Source organism: Homarus americanus, unplaced genomic scaffold (genome assembly GCF_018991925.1).
Source record: "Homarus americanus isolate GMGI-L3 unplaced genomic scaffold, GMGI_Hamer_2.0 scaffold30535, whole genome shotgun sequence".
In the NCBI taxonomy this organism is placed as follows: domain Eukaryota; kingdom Metazoa; phylum Arthropoda; class Malacostraca; order Decapoda; family Nephropidae; genus Homarus; species Homarus americanus.
The window spans coordinates 11,361,741-11,382,392 of record NW_024732440.1 but is presented as its reverse complement, the minus strand read 5'-3'; the positions used below and the strand labels follow the sequence as shown (position 1 = coordinate 11,382,392).

The window sequence follows — 20,652 nt, the reverse complement described above, 5'->3', positions numbered from 1 at the left end:
CTCTGGAGAGATCTCGAAGTTTGGATATTTTGAGTACAGCACTAGCTAATAATTCCCACCAGGAAACTTGTTTCGAGACTCCTCCAAAGCTTCGAAAAGTGCAGAATTCCATGTGTTAAAGGCGATATTGCTGAAAAAAGACCAGGGCAAGAAGGTCATCGTAAATGGCGCAGTACACCCCACAAATCGTTCTTGCAATTGGCCTTTTTAAGACCGAGATAAGAAAAGCAAAGAGGAAAAATGATCTGAAGGTAGCAAGGGAGGCGAAGTCAAACCCCAAGGAAGTCTTTCAAATGTATCAAATTAAAACACAAGAAAAGATTGGACCAATACAGCCAGATACTCATGAGCTAACTGATAACGAAGGAGAAATGAGCAATAATCTGAAAAATATTTTTCAACAGTTTTCACTACCGAAAATTTAAACATTATACCCGAGGTACCGACTACTGTATATACAGATAGTGAAGAAAATAGATTAAGCAAGAAAGTAGTGACTAGTGACGATGTTAGAAAGCAAATAGACAAGCTAAAGCCTAATAAGTCACCAGGTCCCGATGAGATATTTGCCAGAGTATTAAAGGAATGTAAGAAAGAGCTTAGTATGCCCTTTGCAAATTTGTTTAACATGTCCTTAAAAACGGGTGTAGTACCAAAATCCTGGAGAATAGCTAAGCATCAATTGTAGGCAAATTACTGGAATCAATAATTTGAAACTCTATTCGAAATCACCTGGAGAAGCACAAGTTGATCAATGATTCCCAATATGGCTCCACAAGCGGCCGTTCATCTCTAACTAATCTTTTAACATTCTTTTCAGCTGTTTTCGAATCAGTGGACGAAGGGCAAGACTATGATGGTATATCTTGACTTTAGCAAAGCCTTCGACAGAGTCTCCACAAAAAGACTAATAAGAAAAGTGGAGGCTCGTGGCATTGGAGAAATATTCTAAAATGGATTAGTGTGTGGTTACAGGACAGGAACCAGCGAGTAAGCATTAACGGCACTAAATCCGACTGGAGTAACGTCACTAGCAACGTAAGTTAATTTGCTGATGACACTAAAATAGGACGTGTAATTAATCTGACGAGGATTCCGCAAAACTACAGGAAGATCTGATTTTTTTTTCGAATGGTCTGAAAAATGGCAGATGAAATTCAAAGTGGACAAATGTAAAGTACTTAGTCTAGGAGATGCAAACAGAAAAATCAGATATCAGATGAACAACGATGTTATAGAGAAATCCGAATGTTTTGTAAGATTTAGGAGTAATGATAAGTAGGAATCTTAAGCCAAGTAAACAATGTGTATTTGCACGAAACAAGGCTAATAAAGTTCTTGGGTTCTTACAAAGGAGTGATAGTTACAAGACTAGAGAGGTCATCCTAAAACTATATCTTGCGTTTGTATCTCATTTGGATTATGCAGTTCAATTCTGGTCACCATATTACAGAATGGATATAATCCCTAGAAAGATTTCTGAGGAGAATGAGAAGACTAATCCCGGGCATTAGGAACCTTGAGTACAGAGACAGGTTAAAGCATCTAAATTTGCACTCTCTCGAGAGACGTAGAGTGAGGGGCGATATGATAGATGTATATGAATTAAGTCAGGGCTAAACAAATGCGACATTACAAAGGTACTCAAACTATCCAACCAGGAGCGAACTCGTAACAATGGTTTTAAATTAGACAAATTTAGATTTAGGCGCGAAATAGGTAAACATTGGTTTGGAAATAGAGTAGTGGATGAATGGAACAAGTTACCAAACATCATTATTAACTCAAATACACTGGATAGCTTCAAACATAGGTCGGATGGGTATATGAGCAATGGGGGTTGGGTGTAAATGGACTGTCCAGTATGGGCCAATAGGCCCGCTGCAGTTTCTCCAATCTTATGTTCTTATATCCGGGTTGGGGTTGAGTATGTTACAGCAGCTAAGGAGGTTCTGTAAGTTACGGCCTCGAATCCGAACACAGTTACGGAGTTCACTGCCAAATATTTGTTTGGAAATACCGATCAGAGACTGTAACTCCAGTTCCGGGGTAAACAAAGAGATACTGTCCCGTAAATGCTCTTGAGAATGCAGCCTCAGTTCTGTATGTGTATCTGTACTTGTAACAGTACCTATACTTGTATCTGTATGTGTACCTGCCCAAGCCCAAATTCACTGCTGCTGAGATGCAAGTAAGTAAGTTCCGGGAGATCTGAAGTCCATATGAACTCTTGCAAGTGCGATTCACTAAAGGTTCATAACTGAGCTGTGGTGATACTACGAACTCTACAAATAGTTCTTCAAATGCCAATAGGTGGCGGTGGTGTGTTTCCTCTTGGCCAATCACTGCTACTGATACGTAACCCGTAGGAGATGTAAGCCAATCACGCCATAACAAAATTAGATCCCAGGTGCACTTGTTGAACTCGTCAATACTTATGATAACCTCGACATTCACCCTTATCTGAACAACGAAAACTACATCAGCACAGTAAACACCAAAAAAAAAATGAAGAAGAATAAGGTAAGTTATTCACAATTTTAGGATTTCTAGAAGTTAGATAGGTGCAAAAAGGTTTCTTGAGTGTTTTTTGAAGCATTATTATACTCCATATTTTCCCTCTTCTTCCAAGTCCTGCTCAAAGTGTACACTGCTAAAACGATGATCAAAATATCACTTATGTTGTGTCATATTACTAGATATATAGTACATTTTACACACTGCTAGATGGGTTAATATACTTGTTTCTTAGCATTTTCTAATATGTCATTACTGTAAGCAGAAATTTCTCGAAAGTTAATTTCATGGTCATAAACCTAACCTACTGTATTATACAAACACTTGTGGAGATGAGAGCAGGTACCTGGATTTGTAAAGATAAAATTAACTACTCTGAATTAGATATATAACATAAGGTTACTCTCATATCTGTGGTTAAAGAAACCTTGGCAGCCTTTCTAACCCAACAGCAGCCTTACCTAACCTAACCTTGGTTTTCAAAATCATCTTGAAGGTAACTGCAATGACTGTCATAACAGTCTTGATCCCCCCTTGTAACTAATCATGTATTTATGGTAACAGCACTCTGTGATAACACATATACTCCAGATAAGTAATTGTTTTACTATTGGTATACTTTACCCGTAATATATTAAAACCTGTTTTACTTTTAGGAGGACAGAAGCTGTGTACCACCTGACTGCAACACAAGAGGCAATGGCTGGTTAAATTAGTGATGTTACCATTCAGGGATGTTTATTTCAGAAGAAGAGTAATTTATTTTTCAGGTGTAGCCTCGGAGGTGGAAGATTAGGTTAGCAGCAATTGCAGGCATGATTCGGCGCATTGGTACAACTGTATCAGGAAGAATTACCATATAAATTTACTGTTGAAAATTTAAGTTAAGGTTAGGTTAGGTTAGATTCTGTGCAGGAGGTAGCAGTAAATGCCTTACAAGAACGATGCATCAGTAGGGGCATGGGGAGCTGAGTAGATGCCTTGGCATAGGTTTGTTTATCTCCTTAATATTATACCAATTCAAATATAACAATATTGTATTTTTGAGTTTTTTTTTATTTTCTTTTTACTTGCATTTGATATTTTAGTCATATACAGCACAGTAATGAGAGTCTCAGTATTTCCTTTATCCAATTATTATCTGCTATAAGCTGCATATTTTTTTATCTTTTGATTCAGTACAATAGAAGGAAAGAAAAAAAGGTTGTTATTTTTATTACAATATTTTCCTGTGTACCAACTTATTAAAACAATAAAAGTATTAAACTTCATAGTTCGTGTTCCTTTATTTCCTAGTAGTTTTTTATGTAAAATGTTTCAAAAGGTAACTTATATACATCTTCCTCTGCAACTGCAAGCTTCATAGTAAAAATCTGAAAGAAGGCCCTGGTATGTGTGCTACATATGGAAATGAAAATATACCTTTCAAGGTACTCGAACTCCACATACAAAATATCTTGGTATGGCCCAGGACAAGTTATAACAAGCTATTCTGCAAGTATCAAGAAGTACCTATGACTCATTTATGTGTGTCTACAGTAATCTACAGAGAACTTTGGTAATGGATAAGAATTTACAGCAAAATGTTCATAGATTAAAAATACCTAACTCCAATCTAAGTTCATCAAACCTAATAAAAAGAGTGGTAAAATAAATAGTGAGTATAGCATTTTTCTTCGAAAAAAAAATTATATTCATAGGTTTTATCACAATGCATTCAGTAGTGATGTTTTTTTGCTGCAAAATTAATAAAATGTTAACCTTACCTATCTATCTACCTAACCAAACCAACCTGTGTGTTTTGGTAAGGGTTGTATAGTAGAGAAAACGACCTTATTTCTGCCTTACAATAACTTACGAGGTCTCAAAAGTCACAGTAAGTTACGAAGGAAAGTCGGCCATTTTAAATCGAGTTGTGGACTTCGTAAATCTTTAGCGAATCACCACCGCAGGAGTTTATGAACTTTTAAGCACTGAAGATGATCGTAACCCGTTAGTGCATCTGGGCCCTGTTCTGTACGTGTATCTGTACAATACAATACTTGTATCATTAATATTGTTGTTTCTGAATTAATAAAATAAAACAGTCGGTTTTTTTGTGATAAAAGTTATTTTTTAGTTTTGGGAAAAAACTATCTATTGATAACTGATGCCTTTGTTGCAATGGGTAATAATAATAATAATAATAATAATAATTATAATAATAATAAAATGATAATAATAATAATAATAAAAATAATAATAATAATAATAATAATAATAAAAATGATAATAATAATAATAACAATAACAATAATAATAATAATAATAATAATAATAATAATAATAATAATAATAATAATAAATAATAATAATAATAATAATGATGATGATGATGATAATTTTGGTGACAGGTATGTGGAACTGGTGGGTGGTAGCAGGTATGTGGAACAGCTGTGTGGTAGCAGGTGTGTGGAACAAGTGTGTGGTAGCAGGTATATGGAACAGCTGTGTGGTAGAATGTATGTGGAACAGCTGGTTGGTAGCAGGTGTGTGAAAGTGTGTGGTAGCAGGTATATGGAACAGCTGTGTGGTAGCAGGTATGTGGAAGAGGTGTGTGGTAGCAGGTATGTGGAACAGGTGTGTTGTAGCAGGTATGTGGAACAGGTGTGTGGTAGCAGGTATGTGGAACAGCTGTATGGTAGCAAGTATGTGGGAACAGGTGTGTGGTAGCAGGTATGTGGAACAGGTGTGTGGTAGCAGGTATGTGAACAGGTGTGTGGGCAGGTAAGGGAACAGGTGTCTGCAGTATGTGAACAGATGTGTGTGTAGCAGGTATGTGGAACAGGTGTGGTAGCAGGTATGTGGAACAGCTGTGTGGTAGCAGGTATGTGAAAAGGTATGGTAGCAGGTATGTGGAAAAGGTGTGTGTGGTAGCAGGTATGTGAACAGCTGTGTGGTAGCAGGTATGTGGAAGAGCTGTGTGGTAGCAGGTGTGTGGAACAAGTGTGTGGTAGCAGGTATGTGGAACAGGGTAGCAGGTATGTGAACAGGTGTGTAGTAGCAGGTATGTGGAACAGGTGTGCAGTTAAGGTATGTGAACAGGTGTTTGTCAGGAGGTAAGTGAAAGAGGTGTACGATAGCAGGTATGGAACAGCTGTGTGGTAGCAGGTATGTAGAACAGGTGTGTAGTAGCAGGTTTGTGGAACAGGTGTGTAGGCAGGTATGTGGAACAGGTGTATGGCAGTATGTATGTGAACAGGTGTGTAGTAGCAGGTATGTGAATAGGTGTGGTAGCAGGTATGTGAACAGGTGTGGAAGCAGGTATGTGAACAGGTGTGTGGTAGCATATGTGAAACAGCTGTGGTAGTAGTATGTGAACAGGTGTGTGTGTAGCAGGTGTGTGGTAGCAGGTATATGGAACAGGTGTGTGGCAGTGGGTATGTGAACAGGTGTATGGCAATATGTATGTGGAAACATGTGGTAGTAGGAATGTGGAACAGGTGTGTGTGGAATAAGCGTGGTTGCAGGTATGTGGAACAGGTGTGTGGTAGCAGGTATGTGGAACAGGTGTGTGGTAGCAGGTATGTGGAACAGCTGTGTGGTAGAGGTATGTGGAACAGCTGTGTGGTAGAGGTATGTGGAACAGCTGTGTGTGGTAGCAGGTATGTGGAACAGGTGTGTGTGGTATAGGTATATGGAACAGGTGTGTGGTAGCAGGTATGGAACAGGTGTGTGGCAATATGTATGTGGAACAAGTGTGTGGTAGCAGGAATGTGGAACAGCTGTGGTAGCAGGTGTGTGTGGAATAAGCGTGTGGTTGCAGGTATGTGGAACAGGTGTGTGGAGCAGTATGTGGAACAGGTGTGGTAGCAGGTATGTGGAACAGCTGTGGTAGCAGGTATGTGAAACGCTGTGTGGTAAGCAGGTATGTGGAACAGCTGTGTGGTAGATAGTGGTGGAACAGCTGTGGTAGGTATGTGGAACAGCTTATGGTTGCAGGTATATGGAACAGGTGTGTGGTAGTATGTGGAACAGGTGTATGGCAATATGTATGTGGAACAAGTGTGTAAGGAATGTGGAACAGCTGTGTGGTAGCAGGTGTGTGGAATAAGCGTGTGGTTGCAGGTATGTGGAACAGGTGTGTGGTAGCAGGTATGTGGAACAGGTGTGTGGTATAGAATGGCTGTGTGTGGTAGGTATGTGGAACAGGTGTGTAATAGGAGCAATGCAACAGCTGTGTGGTAGCAGGAATGTGGAACAGGTGTGCGGTAGCAGGTATTTGGAACAGCTGTGTGGTAGCAGGTGTGTGGAAAAAGTTTGTGGTAGCAGGTATGTGGAACAGCTGTGTGGTAGCAGGTATGTGGAACAGGTATGTGGTAGAAGGTATGTAGAACAGCTGTGTGGTAGCAGGTAACAGGTGTGGGTAGCAGGTATGTGAACAGGTGTGTGGTAGCGGGTATGTGGAACAGGTGAACAGGTATGTGGTGAGGCGTGAAACAGCTGTGTGGGAGCAGGTAGTGGAAAATGTGGGTGTGTAGGTAAGGTATTTGGAACAGGTGTGTCGCAGAAAGTATGTGAACAGGTGTACGATAGCATATGTGAAACAGCTGTGTGTAGCAGGTATGTGAACAGAGAAGATATGTAGAACAGCTGTATGGCAGAGGTATGTGAAAAGGTGTGTGTGTGGTGGTGGTATGTGACTGTGTATGTGGTAGCAGGTATGTGGAACAGGCATGTGAACAGGTGTGTGGCAGAACGTAAGTGAAAGAGGTGTGCAAAGCAGGTATTTGAACGAGTGTGTGGTAGCAGGTATGTGGGAACAGCTGTAGCAGGTATATGGAACAGGTGTGTTGTAGCAGGTAGGTAGTAGAAGATATGTGGAACACTGTGTGCGTGGTAACAGGTATGTGGAACAGCTGTGGTAGCAGGTATGTGAACAGGTGGGAAAGCAGGTATGTGGAAGAGGTGTGGTAGCAGGTATGTGAACAGGTGGTTGGTAGCAGGTATGTGAACAGGTGGTGGCACCAGGAATGTGAACAGGTGCTAGCAGGTATGTGGAACAGGTGTGTGTGGTAGCAGGTAGGAAATGAGCTGTGTGGTAGCAGGTATGTGGAACAGCTGTGTGGTAGCAGGTATGTGGAACAGCTGGTAGTAGCAGGTGTGTGGAACAGCTGTGTGGTAGTAGTGTAGTGTGGAAGAGGTGTGGTAGGAAGGTATGTGGAACAGCTGTGTGGTAGCAGGTATGTGGAACAGCCTTGGGTAGCAGGTATGTGGAACAGGTGTGTGGTAGCAGGTATGTGGAACAGCTGTGTGGTAGCAGGTAGAGAACAGGTGTGGTTGCAGGTATGTGGAACAGGTGTGTGGCAGAACGTAAGGAAAGAGGTGTGTACAGCACGTATTTGGACCAAGTGTTTGTAGCAGGTATTGTGGAACAGCTGTGTGGTTGCAGGTATATGGAACAGGTGTGTTGTAGCAGGTAGGTTGTTGCAGATATGTGGAACACCTGTCTGTGTTAGCAGGTATGTGGAACAGCTGTGGTAGCAGTATGTGAAACAGGTGTTAGGAAGCAGGTATGTCGAATAGGTGTGTGGAAGCAGGAATGTGGTATAGCTGTGTGGTAGCAGGTATGTGGAACAGGTGTGTGGTAGCAGGTATGTGGAACAGCTGTGTGGTAGCAGGTATGTGGAACAGGTGTGCAGTAGCAGGTATGTGGAACAGGTGGGTGGTAGAGGTATGTGGAACAGGTGGGTGGTAGGGTGTGGAACAGATGCGTGGTAGCAGGTATGTGGAACAGGTGTGTGTGTGAGTATGTGGAAGAAGCTGTGTGGTAGCAGGTATGTGGAACAGCTGTGTGGTAGCAGGTGTGTGGAACAAGTGTGTGTGTGGTGCAGGTGGTAGTAGCAGATATGTGGAACACCTGTGCGTGGTAACAGGTATGTGGAACAGCTGTGGTAGCAGTATGTGGAACAGGTGGTGTGCATAAGGTATGTGGAACAGGTGCGTGGTAGCAGGTATGTGGAACAGGTGTGTGGAACAGGTGTGTGGTAGCAGGTATGTGGAACCGCTGTGTGGTAACAGGTATGTGGAAAAGCTGAGTGGTAGCAGGTGTGTGGAACAAGTGTGTGGTAGCAGGTATGTGGAACAGCTGTGTTGTGGTATATAGAACAGGTGTGTTGTGGCAGCAGGTAAGTAGTAGCAGATATGTGTGGAACACCTGTGCGTGGTAGCAGGTATGTGGAACAGCTGTGGTAGCAGGGGTATGTGGAACAGTGGTGTGGCAGGTATGTGGAACAGGTGGGTGTGTGGGTATGTGGAACAGGTGCGTGGTAGGAGGTATGTGGAACAGGTGTGTGTGTAGTGTGTGGAACAGCTGTGTAGCAGGTATGTGGAACAGCTGTGTGTAGCAGGTGTTTGGAACAAGTGTGTGGTGAGTATGTGGAACAGCTGTGTTGTGGCAGGTATATGGAACAGGTGTGTTGCAGCAGGTAAGTAGTAGCAGATATGTGGAACACCTGGCGTGGTAACAGGTATGTGAAACAGCTGTGGTAGCAGGTATATGGAACAGGTGTGAGGAAGCAGGTATGTGGAACAGCTGTGGTAGGAGTATGTGGAACAGGTGGGTGTGTGTGTGGAACAGGTGCGTGGTATCAGGTATGTGGGTGTGTGGCTTGTGTGTGTGGAACAGCTGTGTGTGCAGGTATGTGGAAAACCTGAGTGGTAGCAGGTGTGTGGAACAAGTGTGTGTGTGAGTATGTGGAACAACTGTGTTGTAGCAGGTATATCGAACAGGTGTGTTGTGGCAGGTGGTGTGGCAGATATGTGGAACACCTTGCGTGGTAACAGGTAATGTGGAACAGCTGTCATGTCAGGTATGTGGAACAGGTGGGTGTGCAGTGTGTGGAACAGGTGCGTGGTATGAGTATGTGGAACAGGTGTGTGGTAGCAGGTATGTGGAACAGCTGTGTGGTAGCAGTGTGGAACAGCGTGTGGTAGCAGGTGTGTGGAACAAGTGTGTGGTAGCAAGTATGTGGAACAGCTGTGTTGTAGCAGGTATATGAACAGGTGTGTTGTAGGTGGGTAGTAGCAGATATGTGGAACACCTGTGCGTGGTAACAGGTATGTGGAACAGCTGTGGTAGGAGTATGTGGAACAGGTGGGTGTGGGTATGTGGAACAGGTGCGTGGTGTAGCAGGTATTTGGAACAAGTGTGTGGTATCAGGTATGTGGAGCAGCTGTGTGTGTAGCAGGTATGTGGAACAGCTGTGTGTGTAGGTGTTTGGAACAAGTGTGTGGTAGCAGGTATGTGGAACAGCTGTGTTGTAGCAGGTATATGGAACAGGTGTGTTGTAGCAGGTAGGTAGTAGCAGATATGTGGAACACCTGTGCGTGGTAACAGGTATGTGGAAACAGCTGTGGTAGTAGGGATGTGGAAGAGGTGTGAGGAAGCAGGTATGTGGAACAGCTGTGCAGTAGCAGGTATGGGCAGGTGTGTGGTAGCAGGTATGTGGAAAAGCTGTGTGGTAGCAGTGTGTGAACAGGTGTGGTAGCAAGTATGTGGAACAGGTGTGTGTAGAACGTAAGTGAAAGAGGTGTACAATAGCAGGTATTTGGAACAAGTGTTGGTAGCAGGTATGTGGAGCAGCTGTGTGGTTGCAGGTATATGGAACAGGTGTGTTGTAGCAGGTAGGTAGTAGTGGGTATGTGGAACACCTGTTTGTGGTAGCAGTATGTGGAACAGCTGTAGTAGCAGGTATGTGAAACAGGTGTTCGGGCAGGTATGGAATAGGTGTGTGGTAGCAGGTATGTGGAACAGGTTTGTGGTAGCAGGTATGTGGAACAGCTGTGTAGCAGGTGTGCAGTAGGAGGTATGTTGGAACAGGTGTTTGGTAGCAGGTATGTGGAACAGGTGCGTGCTAGCAGGTATGTGGAACAGGTGTGTGGTAGCAGGTTATGTGGATCAGCTGTGGTAGCAGGTATGTGGAACAGCTGTGTAGTAGCAGGTGTGTGGAACAAGGTGTGTGGTAGGGTATGTGGAACAGCTGTGTGGTAGCAGGTATGTGAACAGGTGTGTGGTAGCAAGTATGTGGAACAGCTGTGTGGTACCAGGTATGTGGAACAGGTGTGTAGTAGCAGGTATGTGGAACAGGTGTGTGGCAGAAAGTATGTGGAACAGGCGTACGATAGCAGGTATGTGGAACAGGTGTATGGCAGTATGTATGTGGAACAGGTGTGTAGTAGTAGGTATGTGGAACAGGTGTGTGGTAGCAGGTATGTGAAACAGGTGTGTGGTAGCAGGTATGTGGAACAGCTGTGTGGTAGCAGGTATGTGGAACAGGTGTGTGGTAGCAGGTATGTGGAACAGGTGTGTGGTAGCAGGCATGTGGAACAGGTGTGTGTTAGCAGGCATGTGGAACAGCTGTGTGGTAGCAGGTATGTGGAACAGCTGTGTGGTAGCAGGTGTGTGGAACAAGTGTGTGGTAGCAAGTATGTGGAACAGCTGTGTTGTAGCAGGTATATGGAACAGGTGTGTTGTAGCAGGTAGGTAGTAGCAGATATGTGGAACACCTGTGCGTGGTAACAGGTATGTGGAACAGCTGTGGTAGCAGGTATGTGGAACAGGTGGGTGGTAGCAGGTATGTGGAACAGGTGCGTGGTAGCAGGTATTTGGAACAAGTGTGTGGTATCAGGTATGTGGAGCAGCTGTGTGGTAGCAGGTATGTGGAACAGCTGTGTGGTAGCAGGTGTTTGGAACAAGTGTGTGGTAGCAGGTATGTGGAACAGCTGTGTTGTAGCAGGTATATGGAACAGGTGTGTTGTAGCAGGTAGGTAGTAGCAGATATGTGGAACACCTGTGCGTGGTAACAGGTATGTGAAACAGCTGTGGTAGTAGGGATGTGGAACAGGTGTGAGGAAGCTGGTATGTGGAACAGCTGTGCGGTAGCAGGTATATGGAACAGGTGTGTGGTAGCAGGTATGTGGAAAAGCTGTGTGGTAGCAGGTATGTAGAACAGGTGTGGTAGCAAGTATGTGGAACAGGTGTGTGGCAGAACGTAAGTGAAAGAGGTGTTCAATAGCAGGTATTTGGAACAAGTGTGTGGTAGCAGGTATGTGGAACAGCTGTGTGGTAGCAGGTATATGGAATAGGTGTGTTGTAGCAGGTAGGTAGTAGCAGGTATGTGGAACACCTGTGTGTGTTAGCAGGTATGTGGAACAGCTGTGGTAGCAGGTATGTGGAACAGGTGTGGGGTAGCAGGTATGTGGAACAGGTGTGTGGTAGCAGGTACGTGGAGCAAGTGTGAGGTAGCAGGTATGTGGAACAGGTGTGTGGTAGCAGGTTTGTGGAACAAGTGTGAGGTAGCAGGTATGTGGAACAGGTGTGAGGTAGCTGGTATGTGGAAGAGGTGTGTGGTAGCAGGTATGTGGAACAGATGTGAGGTAGCTGGTATGTGGAACAGGTGTGTCGTACCAGGTATGTGGAAAAGTTGTGAGGTAACAGGTATGTGGAAGAGGTGTGTGGTAGCAGGTATGTGGATCAGATGTGAGGTAGCAGGTATGTGGAACAGGTGTGTGGTAGCAGGTATGTGGAAGAGGTGTGTGGTAGTAGGTATGTGGAACAGGTGTGTGGTAGCAGGTATGTGGAACAGGTGTGTGGTAGTAGATGTGTGGAATAGGTGTGCAGTGACACGTATGAGGAACAGGTGGGTGGTAGCAGGTATGTGGAACAGGTGTGTGGTAGCAGGCATGTGGAACAGGTGTGTGGTAGCAGGTATGTGGAACAGGTGTGTGACAGTACGTATGTGGAACAGGTGTGCGGTAGCAGGTATGTGGAACAGGTGTGTGACAGTACGTATGTGGAACAGGTGCGTGGTAGCAGGTATGTGGAACATGTGTTGTAGTAGATGTGTGGAACAGGTATGCAGTGACATGTATGAGGATCAGGTGGGTGGTAGCAGGTATGTGGAACAGGTGTGTGGTAGCAGGTATGTGGAACAACTGTTTCGTGGCAGGTATGTTGAAGAGGTAGGTGTGTGTGTGTGTGTGTGTGTGTGTGTGTGTGTGTGTGTGTGCAGGCAGGTGGAGCTTTAAAACATATTAAATAAAGAGGACCTGCCCAGCTTATATCAGCGACGGTACACTGTGTTGGTTCTTCATGGGGTGGGAGAATCTTTTTCTCTCTCTCGCTCTCTCCTTCTCTCTGTTTATTTGCATTTTCTTCTCTCATTCTCTTTTTGCCTCTATTTTACTTCCGTTTTCTCTCACTAGTTCATTTTCTCTCTATGGAACTTTCTTTCTAAGTCGTCTCTCCCACTTCATTCAGCTAGTTTTCTCTCTTTTATTTCTTCTTTCTCTTTCGCTTGTGCTGTTCTTCTTTCTTTCCTTCTCACTCCTCCCTCTTTTTCCTCTTTCCCCTTGCTCTCTACCAACCCTCCCTTCCCTCATTCCCTTTTTTATTTTACCAGCCCTCCTTTCTCCTCTGCCTCCCTCCCCATGCTTTTATCTAACCCTCCCCCCCGTTCCTCCGCTTCTCCCTGTTTCCTCTTTCCTCCCTCCCTTCCATTCTCAGTTTATCATTCTTTTTTTCCTTCTTGCCTTGTTTAGATGCTTCAGTTCCATTCCTTCTCTCCCCCATTCCTTCCTTCTTTTCCTCCCTCACTGCCTTCCTTTCGTCTCTCCTTCCATTCCGTTTGTCCCTCCCACCCATCCTTCCATCCATCAGCACGCCCCCCCCCTTCCCGTATTAGTACTCACTGTGCGCAACATGGATGGAGTGAAACACAGAGAAGAGCTTTTCCTGGGCAACAGTGGCCGTAGGTTGGGTGGACGTGGCGCTGCCAGTGTCGGAGTGGTAGGCGCGAGGGGACAGGCGGGGGAGTGATTAAGAGGCTTGTACTCTGGTTGGTATGGCTCCAGCATCCGTATCTTACCCCATCTGTGTAAGAGAGCAAATAACATGTTTTAGAAAATATTTGCCACGAATTTGTTGCACTATTTTGTATAGGACGAAAAATATCTTGTTTTTATTTTTCATTTTCCTCTTAAACGTTTTGCACTAGAGGGAAAAGTAACTTATGTATTAATCTCAATAAGGGCTCCACCATCCTTATGTTGCTAACATAGACAAATAGGAACAAAGTAGTGTCCAATGCACCGTCTGTGTACAGGATGCAACCTTTATAATAATAATAATAATAATAATAATAATAATAATAATATTATTATTAGTATTATTATTAGTATTATTATTTGTAGTAGTAGTAGTATTGTTACTGTTATTTTTATTATTAAGCATAAATAAAACAATATATTTCCGTAATACTGATGTCCACTAGACACCCCGTGATGTGAGGGGGAAAAGAATATTACCGTAAACTCTAATCCGAACTTTTGCTCCGTCACGTGTCAAAACTTTCCGCACTTTGCCCTGAAACTTTGACAATAATTTTTTTTTTAGAAAAGCGAAAAACATTCCACCTGATCGACCACCAGATGGTCAGTTGAATGAGGGTAATAAGAGGGCAACAGGGGGTAGTAAGAGGAGGGAGTAAGAGGGCAACAGGGGTACCAAGAGGAGGGAGTAAGAGGGTAACAGGGGGTAGCAAGAGGAGGGAGTAAGAGGGCAACAGGGGTACCAAGAGGAGGGAGTAAGAGGGTAACAGGGGGTAGCAAGAGGAGGGAGTAAGAGGGCAACAGGGGGTAGCAAGAGGAGGGAGTAAGAGGGCAACAGAGGGTACCAAGAGGAGAGAGTAAGAAGGTAACAGGGGGTAGCAAGAGGAGGGAGTAAGAGGGCAACAGGCGGGTAGCAAGAGGAAGGAGTAAGAGGGCAACAGGGGGTAGCAAGAGAGCATATTAAAAGTTTTATACGGGATAAAAATACTCAAGACTTACTAAAACCAACATAACAGCATGAAAAAATAATGTTTTTTTAACAGTGGTTTTTGCCAACCCTGGTAATAATAGCAAAAACAGCAATAAGAGGACATTAATAACAGCAGTAAGAGGACATTAATAACAGCAATATGAGGACATAAATAACAGCTGTAAGAGGAAATTAATAACAGCAGCAAGAGGACATTCATAACAGCAGTAAGAGGAAATTAAAACCAGCAGCAAGAGGACATTAATAGCAGCAGTAAGAAGACATTAAGAATAGTAGTAAGAGGACATTAATAACATCAGTAGGAGGACATTAATAAAAGCTGCAGGAGGATATTAATAACAGCAGTAAGAGGGAATTAATAACAGCTGTAACACGATATTAATAACATCAGTAAGAGGACATTAACAACAGCTGTAAAAATACAATAATACCAGCAGTAAGATGACATTAATAACAGGCGTAAGAGGACATTAATAACAGCTTAAAGAGGATATTAATAACAGCTGTAAGAGGACATTATTAACAGCTGTAGGAGGACATTAATAACAGCTATAAAGGGACATATGTAAGAGCTGCAAGAGGACATTAATAACAGCAGTAAGAGGACATTAAATACAGCAGTAGGAGGGCATTAATATCAGCTGTAAGAGGACATTAATAGCAGCAGTAACAGGAAAATAATAACAGCTGTAAGAGGACATTAATAAAAACTGTAGGAGTACATAATAACAGCAGTAACAGGACAGTAATAACAGCTGAAAGGAGACATTAATAATAGCAATAGGAGGACATTAATAACATCCGTAACTGCCCATTAATAACAGCTGTAAGGGGACATTAATAAAAGCTGTAAGATGACATTAATAACAGCTGTATGAAGACATTATTAACAGCTGTAAGAGGATATTAATAACAGCTGTAAGAAGATATTAAAAGCAGCTCAAACAGGACATTAATAACAGCTATAAGAAGATATTAATAACAGCTGTAAGAAGATATTAATAACAGCTGTAACAGGACATTAATAACAGCTGTAAGAAGATATTAATAACAGTAGTAACAGGACATTAATAACAGATGTAAGAGGATTTTAATAACAGCTGAAAGAGGACATTAATAACAGCAGTAAGAAGACATTATTAACAGCTGTAAGAGGACATTATTATCAGCAGTAAAAAGACATTAACAACAGCTGTAAGAGCGTATTAATATCATCTGTATGAGGACATTAATTAACACCAGTAAGAGGACATTAATAACAGCTGTAAGAGGACATTAATAACAGCAGTAACAGGACATTAATAACAGCAGTAAGAGGACATTGATAACAGCAGTAAGAGGACATTAATAACAGCAGTAAGAGGACATTGATAACAGCAGTAAGAGGACGTTAATAACAACCATAACAGTATATTAATAACAGCTGTATGAGGACATTAATAACAGCAGTAAGAGGACATTAATATCAGCTGTAGGAGGACATTACTAACAGCAATAAGAGGACATTAATAGCAGCAGTAAAAGGACATTAATAACCGCTGTAAGAGGACATTATTAACAGCTGTAAGAGGGCTTTAATGACAGCAGTAAGAGGACATTAATAACAGCAATATGAGGGCATTAATAACAACAGTAAGAGGACATTAATAACACATTAAGAGGACATTATTAACAGCAGTAAGAGGACATTAATAATAGCTGTTAGAGGACATTAATAACAGCAATAAGAGGACATTAATAACAGCCGTTAGAGGACCTTAATGTCAGCAGTAAGAGGACATTAATAACACATTAAGAGGACATTATTAATAGCAGTAAGAGGACATTAATAATAGTAATAAGAGGACATAAATAACAGCAGTAAGATGACATTAATAACAGTAGTAAGAGGACATTAATAACAGCAGTAAGAGAACATTAATAACAGCAGTAAGAGGACATTAATAACAGCAATAAGAGGATATTAATAACAGCAATAAGAGGACATTAATAGCTGCTGTAAGATGATATTAATAATAGCTGTAAGAGAACATTAATAATAGCTGTAAGAGAACATTAATAACAGCTGTAAGAGGACATAAATAACAGCAGTAAGAGGACATCATTAACAGCAGTAAGAGGACATCATTAACAGCAGTAAGAGGACATTAATAACAGCTGTAAGAGGACATAAATAACAGCAGTAAGAGGACATCATTAACAGCAGTAAGAGGACATTAATAACAGCAGTAATGGGACATTAATAGCTGCTGTAAGATGATATTAATAATAGCTGTAAGAGAACATTAATAACAGCTGCAAGAAGATATTGATAACAGCAATAAGATGACATTAATAACAGTAGTAAGAGGACATTAATAACAGCTGTAAGAGGACATTAATGACAGCTGCAAGAGGATATTAATAACACCAATAAGAGGACAGTAATAACAGCAGTAAGAGGACATTAATAATAATTGTAAGAGGACATTAATAACAGCTGTAAGATGACATTAATAATAGCAATAGGAGGACATTAATAGCATCTGTAAGAGGACATAAATAACAGCAGTAAGAGGACATCAATAACAGCAGTAAGAGGACATTGATAACAGCAGTAATGGGACATTAATAGCTCCTGTAAGATGATATTAATAATAGCTGTAAGTGAACATTAATAACAGCTGCAAGAGGATATTGATAACAGCAATAAGAGGACATTAATAACAGCAGTAAGAGGACATTAATAACAGCTGTAAGATGACATTAATAATAGCAATAAGAGGACATTAATAACAGCTGTAAGAGGACATTAATAATAGCTATAAGATGACATAAATAATAGCAATAAGAGGACATTAATAACATCTGTAAGAGGACATTAATAACATCTGTAAGATGACATAAATAATAGCAATAAGAGGACATTAATAACATCTGTAAGAGGACATTAATAACAGCTGTTAGAGGGTTTTAATAGCATTTGTAAGAAGACAATAATAGCAATAAGAGGAGATTAATAACAGCAGTAGGAGAACATTAATAAAAGCAATAAGAGGACATTAATAACAGCAGTAAGAGGACATCAATAATAGCAATAAGAGGACATTAATAACAGCAGTAGGAGAACATTAATAATAGCAATAAGAGGACATTAATAACAGCAGTAAGAGGACATCAATAATAGCAATAAGAGGAGATTAATAACAGCAGTAAGAGGACATCAATAATAGCAATAAGAGGAGATTAATAACAGCAGTAAGAGGACATCAATAATAGCAATAAGAGGAGATTAATAACAGCAGTAAGAGGACATTAGTAATAGCAATAAGAGGACATTAATAACAGCAGTAAGAGGACATCAATAATAGCAATATGAGGAGATTAATAACAGCAGTAAGAGGACATTAATAATAGCAATAAGAGGACATTAATAACAGCAGTAAGAGGACATAAATAACGGTTGTAAGAGGGCATTAATAACAACAGTAAGAGGACATTAATAACAGCAGTAGGAGGACATTAATAGCAGCTTTAAGAGGACATTAATAATAGCTGTAAGAGGATATTAATAACAGCTAAGATGACATTAATAACAGCTTTAAGAGGACATTAATAACAACAGTAAGATGACATTAATAACAGCTGTAAGATGACATTAATAACAGCTGTAAGAGGACATTAATAACAGCTGTAAGAGGACATTAATAACAGCTGTAAGAGGACATTAATAACAACAGTAAGAGGACCCACCTATGGAAGAACAGAAGGATGGCCACTCCCCACAGCACCAGCACTAACAGCACCAACGTGATCTCCTCCGCCCTCACCAGCGCTGTCCCCGCGTCCGTCACTAGCTCTGAGGGGGAAATGGGGGGTTAGGGGACACTAATGGTGCAGTAATAGCAGTTAATAGGCACTAAATGGGGGTAATAATAGGTGTTATTAGAGTTTAACTAGGGAGCAATGGGTGTTAATAGGCACCAAATAGGAATAATAGGTGTTATTAGTGTTTAACGCGGGAGCAATGGGTGTTTATAGGCACTAAATAGGAATAATAGGTGTTATTAAAGTTTAACTAAGGAGTAATGGGTGTTAATAGGCACTAAATAGGAATAATAGGTGTTATTAAAGTTTAACTAAGGAGTAATGGGTGTTAATAGGCACTAAATAGGAATAATAGGTGTTATTAAAGTTTAACTAAGGAGTAATGGGTGTTAATAGGCACTAAATAGGAATAATAGGTGTTATTAAAGTTTAACTAAGGAGTAATGGGTGTTAATAGGCACTAAATAGGAATAATAGGTGTGATTAAAGTTTAACTAGGGAAAATGGGTGTTTATAGGCACTAAATAGGAATAATAGGTGTTATTAAAGTTTAACTAGGGAGTAATGAGTGTTAATAGGCACTAAATAGGAATAATAGGTGTTATTAAAGTTTAACTAAGGAGTAATGGGTGTTAATAGGCACTAAATAGGAATAATAGGTGTTATTAAAGTTTAACTAAGGAGTAATGGGTGTTAATAGGCACTAAATAGGAATAATAGGTGTTATTAAAGTTTAACTAAGGAGTAATGGGTGTTAATAGGCACTAAATAGGAATAATAGGTGTTATTAAAGTTTAACTAAGGAGTAATGGGTGTTAATAGGCACTAAATAGGAATAATAGGTGTTATTAAAGTTTAACTAGGGAGCAATGGGTGTTAATAGGCACTAAATAGGAATAATAGGTGTTATTAAAGTTTAACTAAGGAGTAATGGGTGTTAATAGGCACTAAATAGAAATAATAGGTGTTATTAAAGTTTAACTAGGAAGCAATGGGTGTTAATAGGCACTAAATAGGAATAATAGGTGTTATTAAAGTAAATAGAAATAATAGGTGTTATTAAAGTTTAACTAGGAAGCAATGGGTGTTAATAGGCACTAAATAGGAATAATAGGTGTTATTAAAGTTTAACTAGGGAGCAATGGGTGTTAATAGGCACTAAATAGGAATAATAGGTGTTATTAAAGTTTAACTAGGGAGTAATGAGTGTTAATAGCTCACCTCTGATCTTGAAGAAGATGGCCGAGGTGTTGGCCATGGCGTCTGTCGTTAACTTGACCTCGTAAGTTGTCCAGGGTTCGACCCCCTCCTCCAGGGTCACTCCCCGGTTGTTACCCCCCACACGACCCAGCATGAACCTACGGGAGGTGGTGAGAGGTCAGGTTGGGGTAGAGAGAGAAAGAGAGAGAGAGAGAGAGATAAACAGGACGTAAACAGTCTAACATGAACAAGTGGATGTAAAATATATGACAGCATCTGCCATAATTAACCACCTGCTTGTGTAAAATGCATCAACTGGTTCGTAAACTGCCGTGCAGTAATTGTATGTCATGTTAGTGAACTCTGAAAGAGAGAGATGGGCCTCTAGTCTAACAACCTTTTATTAGATATTACAAGTTGTGAAGAGAGAGCGGGGAACTATGACAGTGAGAGAGAGAGAGAGAGAGAGAGAGAGAGAGAGAGAGAGAGAGAGAGAGAGAATAGCCTCAAGAAAATATAATTACATCAACAGTGTCATCTTAGCAGAATAAAAGAAAATCCTTCAGAATTAATAAAGGTGTTGTGTGATTCTTACTTAAAAATTTCTTCTCTTGAAATTCTTTATTCCTCGACTTTAGAAAGTAGGAAAATATATATTTTTGTTCATTAAAAATTCTTTTGCATTAAAAGTTGTTAACGTGTTCCTATTATACATGAAACATTGGAGAATATGTTACTATTACGCGGGAAAATTAATTTTATTGCTACAGACAGAAACTAATATTAAAAAATTTCACTTTTGAAGGGAAAGTGGATATTGATGTCAGGAACGCAAACAAAGAAAGAGAAAGGGCAACGACGTCGTAACTTGTACACGATTGTTTCAATGATCGCAGTTAATGCCTTTGGTGGCTGGTGCTGGTTGACACCTGGTAGAGCATTCCTTGCCATGAAGAAAAACAACATAGCCACAAGAAATTGGGTTTTATTGTCACACATTTAGTTTTTCCTGCATATAATTTTTTGTGTTCACTGTACTCAGTAATCCTTAACTTAGCTCTCGATGCTGCATACAGGAGGAACGAGAACGACAAGATAAGGGCATACGGGGGGAAGAATTCAGAACGTTGATCAAGGCAGCTTCACTCCTCTGGTGTTCACAACCTCTGGTGGGATGGGACCAAGTGCAAGACGCTTCTACGCCAGACTCGCTGAGGTACTATCCGAACAGAAGCAGCAGCCCAGAAGTTATGTTGCAGCCTGGATGA

General features: G+C 41.1%; 1 protein-coding gene across 2 annotated transcripts in view; it reads right to left on the bottom strand.

The window, feature by feature from the left end:
- LOC121868822 overlaps window positions 1-19,537 on the bottom strand; it is an 88,038-nt gene extending 68,501 nt beyond the window's left edge. For both annotated transcript variants that reach the window (XM_042369785.1, XM_042369786.1), the window contains exons 1-3: window positions 19,406-19,537; window positions 18,110-18,215; window positions 13,249-13,429 (exon numbers count right to left, since the gene is read on the bottom strand). In XM_042369785.1, coding sequence (XP_042225719.1) covers window positions 13,249-13,429; window positions 18,110-18,215; window positions 19,406-19,442 — 324 coding nt within the window. In that variant the 5' untranslated portion in view covers window positions 19,443-19,537. The remainder of the gene's footprint in view (window positions 1-13,248; window positions 13,430-18,109; window positions 18,216-19,405) is intronic.
- Window positions 19,538-20,652: the final 1,115 nt, after the last annotated feature.